The 11170-nt window shown below is 37.7% G+C and overlaps 1 protein-coding gene across 2 annotated transcripts in view; it reads left to right on the top strand.

Annotated features, from left to right (window-relative positions):
- The first annotated feature begins 1961 nt into the window (after positions 1-1961).
- The window catches only part of tmem131.S (transmembrane protein 131 S homeolog), a 92850-nt gene continuing 83641 nt past the window's right edge, over positions 1962-11170 (top strand). For both annotated transcript variants that reach the window (XM_041584227.1, XM_041584226.1), the window contains exon 1: positions 1962-2543. In XM_041584227.1, the coding sequence (XP_041440161.1) occupies positions 2246-2543 (298 nt within the window). In that variant the 5' untranslated portion in view covers positions 1962-2245. The remainder of the gene's footprint in view (positions 2544-11170) is intronic.

Here is an 11170-nt window from a genome sequence, read left to right as displayed (position 1 = left end):
ACGCAACATGCTGCATTTTTCCTGCGTTCGGCGCCTACATGCGCCTGTGTGAGTACAGCCCCATTTGAAATAATTAAATGCGTCTATTCCTGCGCTCCCCTGCGGCTGAACGCCGAAAAATGGAACGCAGGGGAGCGCAGGTAAAAACGCTCATGTGTAAGAGCCCTTAGTATGATGCAGAGAGTGACATTCTGAGACTATTTGAAGACCCACCTGTTTAAAGAAGCTTATTCATTGTACCGTAATTAATCAAGCATTGCTGTATCATAAATCACAAAATTGTTTCTAAAATCCTAATGTCTCAATTGTACCCTAACCTTTAGTTTGTAAACTCTAATTTGTAACCCTAATTTATTCACCATTTATTCCCCGTTTGTTATAACCAAAGTAAAGCACTGCGTATCTTGTCGGCGCTATATAAATAAATGGCGATATTAATAATTTGCAGTTGGTTTTTATTATTTGAGGTTTTTGAGTCATTTCGCATTTTATTCAGCCGCTCTCCAGTTTGCCATTTCTACAATCTGGATGCTAGGGTGCAAGTTACCCTAGCAACCACACACTGATTTAAATAACAGACTGGAATATGAATAAGAGAGGCATGAATAGAAAGACGAGTAATAACAAGTAGCAAAAACAATACGTGTGTAACCTTACAGAGCATTTGTTTTTAGAGGGCAATTTAAAAGCTATAAAAAAAAAATGAAGACCAATGGAAAACCTTTTTTTAGAATTAGCCATTCAATTACATACTAAAATGTAACTTAAAGGTGAAGCACCCCTTTAATGCATAAATGACGAGTGAAATACACCACCTGATATACTGAACAGCAGTGTATGAATGATAGATGATTTATGTTGTTTTAGGGGCCGATTCACTAAGGGTCGAATATCGAGGGTTAATTAACCCTCGATATTCGACTAGGAACTAAAATCCTTCGACTTTGAATATCGAAGTCGAAGGATTTAGCGCAGATAGTTCGATCGAACGATCGAAGGATTTTCTTCGATCGAACGATAAAATCCTTCGAATCGAACGATTTAAATCCAACGATCGAAGGAATATCCTTCGATCAAAAAAAGTTAGCCAAGCCTATGGGGACCTTCCCCATAGGCTAACATTGACTTCGGTAGCTTTAAGATGGCGAACTAGGGGGTCGAAGTTTTTTTAAAGAGACAGTACTTTGACTATCGAATGGCCGAATAGTCAAACGATTTTTAGTTCGAATCCTTCGATAGTCGTAGTCGAAGGTTGAAGTAGCCCAAAAAAAACTTCGAATCCTTCACTCGAAGTTAGTGAATCGGTCCCTTACTATACTGTTTGACTATAAGGCGCAGATTTATCAAGGGTCGAATTTCGAAGTGCAAAATACTTTGCATCGAATTGAATACTATTAAATTCGAAGTCGAACTCATAGGATTTTTTGCAACTTACTATCGTATTCCAATTGTACGATCGTACTTCGAATCGTACGATTTTCCTTTGAATACAAAAAACTTAGAAATATGCTCTGGAAGGTACCTATAGGCTAACATAGCACTTTGGCAGGTTTAAGTTGGCGAAGTATTGAAGTCGAAGTTTTTTTAAAGAGACAGTACTTTGATTATCGAATGGTCGAACGATTTTACTTCGAATCAAAGGTCGAAGTCGTAGCTGCCTATTCGATGGTCGAAGTATCCAAAAATTACTTTGAATTTTTAATTTTTTAAATTCGAAAATTCCCTCGAATTCACTTCGAACCTTGATAAATCAGCCCCTATGCGATACATAGGCACGTAGCACTCTGATTAATAAGCATGCGCCCATCTTGTCCTGCAAGAATCGCCTACACATAATCATAAAATGATTTGGCAGCATCTCTGCTTATGCCTTTCAATCGAAAATTCTGTCTATTAATAATCTGCTGTTAGCAGCTAAGTGTCGCTGTAATTGTTGTGCAAAGAGTAGAGGCGGCGCACACTGTGTCACCGGAAGCCGGACGTGGGTAAGGGAAAGAGAGGACTGAGCTAGGCGCTCTAGCTGTGAAGTCTCTAGTGCTTTGGTGGAGTAATGTGTAGGTGAGAGGAACTATATTATATAGAGTGGGAGTTGGGTTGAGTGACAGCGCGGAAACACCCCCACAACGAGGAGAGGCAACAAACAGTCAGTGGGTATTGAGGAACGAGCCGAAACTCAGTGAGGAGTTACCCGGCCAGCTGGCACTAAGTCTGGAAGCAGCCACATAGTTGGTGTCAGAGAGACTGTATGAGCGCGGGGTTAACTGGGATTGAGGCACCTTTTGCACCCAGATTGAAGGAGAACAGAGACAGCCGGGGAGTCGCACTGTCTTGTGCCTATGCTTCATTCCTGACTTCGTCCCTTGCTGCTTCACACAACATGGCCCGTATCCGGCCCGTCAGCCTCCTGTGCTGCTCCTGCTGCTCCTCACACGGACACAACAACTACAGCCAGGACAGCAGCAGCCGTCGCATTCCTTGCAATGGCATCTACAGCTTGCTCATCGCCCTGCTCACCCTGCACCCTGCCCGCACCCACACCGAGGGTAAGCTCTCAAGCCTCCCGCACACCTATCTGCTCTCATACAGTTCTCTTCATATCCACTACACTCACACCGAGCGCTTCCTGTCTCCTGCCTGGTTTGACAGGAGGAAATCGGATACTACTGTAATTGTACTACAGCTATGGCACCTGTTATCCACAATGCTCTGCACCTGGGGTTTTCTGGGTAATGGACCTTTCTGTAATTTGGATCTCCATATCTTACATCTACTAGAAAATCATATCAACATTAAATAAACCCTATAAGCCAGTTCTGAATTTTATAAAGATCCGTTGTCTTAGTTGATATTAAGTACAAGGAAGTGTTTTATTATTGAGAAAAAGGAAATATTTTTGAAAATTCAGAGCTTTCTGGTTAACGGGTTTCCAGGATAACGGATCCCATACCTGTTCTGTAGCCATGTTTTTAAAAAGGAAGCAATAGGGGTCATGGTTAATATATGTAAAAAGCAACATACTAATCTTACAGCAATAAGAAATCTATTCAGTTTCTGTGTGTGTGTGTGTGTCTGTAGAGACTGGTACACAGTTTCTGGACAGGGAGTACAACAAGCTTAATCATCATCTGGTCCTCAAAATTGAATCTCATCTGGTGACAGTTTCTGAAGGGATTTGTCACATTTGCATGGTGTGAAAGATATTGGTCTGAGTAAGCCATTGGGAGGGCCTTTGAGTTTGACACATCAACAACATGCTTGTCCTGGCAATAGGGGGTGAGAAATGATGAGTAATTGTAAAAAAAAATAAAAGATTCCCCATCCCCAAAACAATTGTTGGTCATCAAAAGGAATGCTATACCTCTTCAAATAGAACATACAAGATCCCCTATGTATATTTGATGACAGCAATCAGAAACACTACAGGTGGATTTTACAGACTCCAAAAACAAGCCTTTTTTTTTGGAAAGTAATGATTATTAGATAATGTTGAATATTGTCTCCTCCACAAAAGATTCATCCAATCACTGCACTGAAAGGAAAGGAAATGTAAGTGTTCTCAACACAACTGCATTTCATTTAGCTGAATGATAAGGATCTGGTAAATCTGAGGGTACTGGGATGCCTTAAAATCCCAAATGTGCCACTTTTTAATCTCTTTTGTACCTATAATAAAATATCTTTCTGTACGCAGCTCAATTAATGGAACTCGGCAAATTATTAATTAAACAGGGTGGTTCCTATTTAAATGTCATTTTAGTATGCTGTAGACACAATGAAAAGTGGAGACAGTTTGCAGTTGGTCTTCATTTTTTATTTATTGTCATCTTTGAATTATTTAGCATTTTATTCAGCTGCTCCAGTTTGGAATTTCAGCAGCTATCTGGTTTCTAGGGGCCAGTTTACCCTAGCAACTAATCAGTGGTTTAAATAAGAGAGTGGAAGATGAATAGGAGAAAGTTGTCTCAATAAAAAGATGTGCAATGATAGCAACAATAAAATGGTGCTCTCACAGAGCAATTTTTTTTGGCTGCTGGGTCAGTGACCCCATTTGAAAGCTGGAAAAAGGCCATACAAAAATAGGAGACCGTTTATCTTGGGAATACTCAAATGGTTCATTTTCTGTTATTGTCAAATTTATCAAAATAAGTGTTCTGGTTTTCACGCAAAATACATGATTTACTAATATTTCTGAACCTAAATTTTGAATTACTAAGTTCACTATTGTACAAAAGGACAACAGGATACAGTATTTGGCGTATCATTCATACAGTTCTTTTGTGTATTTCTCACAATTGCAAATAACTGAGTTATTGGGCTTCCTCCTAGTGCCTGTGAAATGTTTTATAGCCCATATTTGACTAACCAAGATAAAAGAATTCATCCACAAATTAGTCTTCAAAAAAAGAGTTTCTTGTCAGAGGTCTTTGAAGCATTCCATTGAGAATATCTATTTATGATAAATATACTACCTCTTTTGTGATTCATTTGCTTATATATACGGTTGTTGGGAACCAAGGTTTTTACACCATTTGGACAAAAGTGTGAAAGATGGAGCGTTTTTTTAAATGGATAGATTGATCACTCTTAGCAGTTCTCTTCAACTCAATATTTGATAAAGCATGGCATACACAACTTTTCAGGTCAAATTGAGAAAGCATCTGCTGACCCAGAATGTTTATTTATAAATTACTAACAGTTCCAGGATCAATAAAAGCAATATTGCATAGTACAGTTAGGAAACCTGTTATCCAGAATTCTTGGGACCTGGTGTTTTTCTGGATAAGGAATCTTTCCGTAATTTCCATAACTTAAGTCTACAAAAAAAATTAATTTAAATATTAAATAAACCCAATAGGCTTGTGTTGCTTTAATTAATTAAATTCCATTAATTATATCTTAGTTGGGATCTTTCTTTAATTTGGATCGTCGGATTTTACTGACAAGCGGTTGCGTTCCGTTTTTCTGTGTTCAGCCGCAGGGGAGCGCAGGAATAGACGCATTACATTTTTTCCAATGGGGCTGTACTCACACAGGCGCGTGTAGGCACCGAACGCAGGAAAAATGCAGCATGTTGCGTCTCAACTTGCGTTCCGCGCCTACACATGCCTGTGTGAGTACAGCCCCATTGGAAAAAATGTAATGCCTGCGCTCCCCTGCGGCTGAACGCAGAAAAACAGAATGCAGGGGAGCGCAGCTTCAACCGCTCGTCAGTAAGAGCCCTAAGTCTACTAGAAAATCATTTAAACATTAAATAAACCCAATAAGATTCTTTTGCTTCCAATAAGGATTAATTATATCTTAGTTGGTATCAAATACAAGCGTTTAAATTATTTATACAGAAAAAAAGGGAAATCATGTTTAAAAATTTGGATTATTTGGATAAAATGGCATCTATGGGAGATGGCCATTCCGTAATTTGGAGCATTCTGGATAACGGGTTTCCGGATAACGGATGCCATACCTGTACAGAGAAAAGGGAAATCATTTTTAATTTTAATTATTTAATTAAAATGAAGTCTATGGGAGATGGCCGTCCCACAATTTGGATCTTTCTAGTTAACAGGTTTCCGGATAAAGGATCCCATACCTGTATCTGTAATCATTTAAGACCAATTCTAGAGGGTAACCGTAAAATGTGCAGCATTTAAAACTAATAGCCCAGTAAAGCTAATAAAGTATTATGCCATTTTTGTGACTGTTTGTCTCAATGAGGCCAATGTTTCTCTGGAGTCTATGTACAAGGTTTAACTGGTTTCTATGAGAAAAGCAACTGTATGTGCGTATAAAAGAATTCACAAAAAAAATTGCTCTGTCTGACTTTACTAATGCTATTTTCATGTGTTCCACATCTGTGCATTTCATGGGTCAGGGTCTCCTTTGTAACTGGTTTGCTTTAACTGACCAGGCCAGCTTTGTGGTTGGAGCATTTGTGCAATTTTATTTTCCCGGTCCGGTTAGTAGATTTTTTTTGCAGATGTAAAATTTTAACTTCTATGCAGTCGATGTTTATTATCCTTAGCCCTCATATTACTAAAAGAAAATGTTATTCTTGATATTATTGCGGTTAATCTTCCCCCTCGGCTTGTATGGTTAATTTTCCCAAGGCCTTATGGAGTAACAACAGCATTTAGTTTTGCTGCTTTACATAGCTGAGGTTCAAGTGTGATTCTGTGAAAATATATATTTTCTCCATGCTTGTGTGGGTTTCCTTTTGATAGGTTTATTGGCTCCTGATCAACCATAATGTGTGTGAATGTGGAGGATGTATGTATTCTGTAAATAGCTGGTGCATATGTATGTACATAAAATAGGGTTAGAAAAATCTTATGGTTTTACGAAGGTGTAAATCTTATGAATGCTTTCTTTTACAGTGTTGATACTAACAGGATCATTGCATGCTGATACCCTTAGACTTAAGACTTAAAGCAACAGTAACACCAAAAAATTAAAGTGTTTTAAAGTGTGTCAAATATCATGTAGTGTTGCCCTGCACTGGTAAAACTGATCTGTTTGCTTCAGAAACACTACTATAGTTCATATAAACAAGGTGCTGTGTATTAATGGCAGAAATTGCAAAAGGGCTATATGGCAGAGGTTACATTATGGATAACAGATAACAGCATACGTTCTACAGAGCTTATCTGTTATCTGCTTTGTAACCTGAGCATTTTCTCCTATGAATGGCTGCCCCTATTGCTACTAGGGATGCACCTAATCCACTATTTTGGATTCGGCCAAACCCCCGAATCCTTTGTGAAAGATTCGGCCAAATACCGAACCGAATCCTAATTTGCATATGCAAATTAGGGGTGGGACGGGGAAAACATTTTTACTTCCTTGTTTTGTGACAAAAAGTCACACGATTTCCCTCCCTGCCCTAATTTGCATATGCAAATTAAGATTCCGGTTCGGTTCAGCCGGGCAGAAGGATTTGGCCGAATCCGAATCCTGTTGAAAAAGGCAGATTCCTGCCTGAATCCCGAACCGTATCCTGGATTCGGTGCATTCCTAATTGCTATACAGCAGCTTTTTATGTTAACAATATTAGTGTTTCTGAAGCACAGCAAGTTTACAAGTGCAGGGCAACACTGCATTATATATTTATCACTTTAAAACACTTTCATTTTTTGAAGTATCTGTTCCTTTAACTATGTACAAGAAAGCATGGCTGTATGTAACTCCAGGCAAAAACTTCTGGGTGCACAGCTTTTAGTATGTGGTGTTTCTCATGCATGGAGAATAAGCTGTCCAAAGCTGTAGTTGTGGCTGTAAAGCATTTTGGGGCTAATGAATACCAAAATACATTAATGAAGCTGCTCTGATGTGTGCCATATTTATATTATATAAGTATTGTGTGCCAGTGTAAAATAGGCAAGTGCAGTGACTAAATACAGGAAGAAAGACTTGTAGCTGCAGATTTAGCATACCACCGGCTTTTTTTTTTTTTACAAAGCACATTCGAAAGTTAAAAAAAGTAAACTTCTTCGGGAGTGCAGGTAATGTCATTTAGTTGCCATATTTTTGATGGGATGTATAAATGTATAAAAAACACAGGTAAAAGTTGTCTTAAAGCCCCAAATTACAAGCTCAACTCCTCTCTAAACTGCTGCTTTCTAAATTACTTTCGACGTTCCCCTGGGAGGCTGAGGTTTACTAAGTACAGCTGACCAATCTAATGTGTCATGCATAGATATCTTTGAAGTTATTGGAACAGGACTGCCATGGAAAGATTCCTGTTGTGGTTTTACAGTGGCTAGTTTTGTTCAGTAAGTATAAACAGTAATATCCTTGTCTAACTTACTCACATTAGATCTTTTAGCACTTTTTTAGGCAGAATCTGCTAAAAAAAAAAAAATAACTTTTAATCTCCATTCTGAAGCTATTCGTTGCAGTGATGTAACCACAATACACTAGTTTTTACGGATCGACTTTAATTTGCGATAATAGACTGGCAAGAGTTAATATCGCATCAACTGGAAAAAGTTAATGGGTAGTTATTCCAAACAACTTTCCAGAATACATTAAATAAAAATCAGAACATTGCTGTTGGCAGCAGTAACATTTTTTTGTCTGCATTGCTGGTTATGACTCCTGAAACAGTATAGCAGAAGCCAGTTTATGTATAGACCTGGCGAAGAACTTCTGTTACATTGTTTCAAGAGTCACCTAGCAGTGAGATAACAACAGAAAGAGATAAATACACTGCTTTCAATTGCAACTACAGTTGCACATACTTTAAAATGTCTAATAGTTTCATAGTATATTTGAAACTTGCTAAGCATAACATTTATTTTCGCAATGCAAAAAAACTGCTTTAGTTATTCATCCCCTGTGAGCAGTGTAGAAAGGCAGGTGCCTTTAAACACAGGGAGCAATGTGAATATGAATTCCTGCAGTAACATTTTTACAGAGCTCCCAGTTTTTCTATTTTTTTCACATTACCACTTTCTAATAAACAGAAAAGGATACTGCCAAGTCTGTGTAGAGATAGCATGCTCGGGAAAAGAGACTTCATTGAAGAATGTCCTAAACAGAATGTTTAGATTCCATAAATTTAATGCTGTCTGTACACTTTTTTTTACTTTTTTTTAATTTTTTTTACAGATTAGTTTGGCAAATTTCCTCTGTCCCCTGTGAGTAGTGTTATTTTATGGAAAACATATTTTTTTCTCTTATCTCAGAGGAGTCAGTGGGGCTCATTTATCAACACTGGGCAAATTTGCCCATGGGCAGTTACCTATAGCAACCAATCAGTGAGTAGCTTTTTAAAGCCAGCTGCAAGTAGAACAATAAATGCAGCAATTTGTCTCCCAATGTCTTTGTCGTTTTCAGATGATGGATCTGGATCATCCAGGTATGGATTGTCTAGTGGGTTACTAGTGTTCTTTTACACTTTGCCACAATATTTGTGCTAGTAAACAGCAGATCAACTGAAAAGATGATTTTAAGGCTTGGTATGCGTTGGCTGCAGAGGCACCAGAGTGCCATGTACTAAAGATTTATCATGTTTGTAATCTGTGCAGAATGTCTATATGGCTATTCAATGGTACCCTGGTAGTTGAACTATTTTTTGGTACTATAGCAAGAAACATCACCAGTGCCTATAAAGTGTCATGTAAAAATGAAGTTTAGTACAAATGATCTCCACCTGTGTAGCTCACTTTCCTACTCAGGCCACACTAGCCAGGCCAAACTTGTACTCGTGCAATAATGTAGGATAGGAAGGAGCTTACAATCCGCAGACTTGGCTGCAAAATTCCTTTATTGCCACTCATTTAAACCTTTAGGGGACAATGCATTCAGCCTCATGATCCACTTATTGTGGCAATAAAGGAATTTTGCAGCCAAGTCTGCGGATTGTAAGCTCCTTCCTATCCTACATTATTGCACGAGTATAAAGTGTCATGTAGTACATTTAACTGATTTAAACAATCTTACCTTATTATGTAGTCAAACCTGGTGATATTCTTAAACCTCCCCAAATCTCTGATATGCCTTTCCCTGTTCAACCAGTCGTGCCCAATCATGATAGCTAACATAACATAAAGAAAAACAAAAAATTGTGTAGACCCCAATATTCTAAGAAACTCTGAAATTATTACCAATTTAAATTTAGTGTGCGTTTTGCAATGTCGGTCCTTGTCTGGTATGTAATTGGATTACCAGTATACAACAAACTATTTAGAGAGGGTTATCTGTTTCTGGTATTTACCTTACAAGGGCAAAACAAGAAATTACCCCAGTCTCCCTGATGCACTGATTCAGTGTTCATTCTTGCATTACCCACTTTTATGCCAAATACAGTCACTTGTTAGGTTTCAAAGCACATGAATATAGTTGGGTTTCATTTAAGTAAGTACCATAATGTGAGAAAGTCAAATCAAAATCAAGTTCAATGTCATTATAAATTAAAAAGTTGCAACTGGAATTTTAAGTTGTGCATAAGGCCAATGACTTTCATAGCATACCGTGTTGTCTGAAATACACAAAGGTTGTTTTTCTGGTCAATTTTCAGATATTCCATTTGTTCAAGTATGACATATATATGCTTTAAAGTAATTTATAGGACACCTGTCACAATGTCAAACACAACCTCAACAGAGTTATCCTCTTTCTGTGGCTGCTTACAGAGCACTAAAACAGGCTGCTTTTTTGAGCTCTGTAAGTAGCACAGAAAACATTTGTTATGTAGCTCTAAATCTGTTGCTCCACTTGCATGGTTATCTATTGCCATATCAACTGCCATAGTGAGTCTATGACTGAGAACATAGACTCATGGTCAGTCTGCAAGTGCAAAGATGGTGGCATGGCTTAGTAGTGGTTTGTTTATGATCACAGAGCTCATATGTGAATATACTAGAGTTTGACCGAATTGCTGATTTAGGCTATTGCCATGCATTACATAATAACGCTGCATTTTTAGAAATCCCCTACACCAATGCATGAACAGATTCGACCAGGAATTTAATTTGAACTTTTCCATGCAGGTATGAAACCTGTTATCCAGAATGCCTGGGACCTAGGGTTTTCCAGATAACATAGGGATAAACCGTTATCTTCTTTGTCTAGGAAGTGCAAATTTGTGAAAGTGTTTGGATTCAGTTTAGCCAGGGACTAGGTTTTGTCTTAGATATGAATCCTGACAAAAAAGGCTCACATTTAGTGTATCCCGAGCAAATAACGGAAAAAAGAAAAGTAAAGATCATAATGCAATTAGTGTTTGGCAGTGGTTATCATATTCTAATACTGTACTGTGCAGTATAAGTTACAATATTTGATAGAGAAAGTCTATCAAAAATAATAATAATACCGTAGTGTACCTTTACACATTGTACAGTCAGGTTTTAAATTTTCATGGTTGTGTAATAGTGTGCGTATAGATATAGATAGATAGATAGATAGATAGATAGAGATATATATATATATATATATATCTATCTATCTATCTACATATATATATATATAGATAGATATATATATATATATATATATATATATATATATATATATATAGTCCAAAATTAGGCGAGCACACACAGGTCTTAAGATTCAAAAAAGTTGTGCTTTTATTATGAAAAAATCCTAACGTTTCGGCTAGCAATCTAGCCTTTCTCAAAGTGCAGGGGAAGTGAGGCAACCAAACATTTAAACACTCAAATGGCGGGAAGGG

The sequence above is a fragment of the Xenopus laevis genome, chromosome 2S (genome assembly GCF_017654675.1).
Source record: "Xenopus laevis strain J_2021 chromosome 2S, Xenopus_laevis_v10.1, whole genome shotgun sequence".
Lineage (NCBI taxonomy): Eukaryota > Metazoa > Chordata > Amphibia > Anura > Pipidae > Xenopus > Xenopus laevis.
Note: the sequence above shows the minus strand (reverse complement) of the source record. Positions and strands in the feature narration are given on the sequence as shown.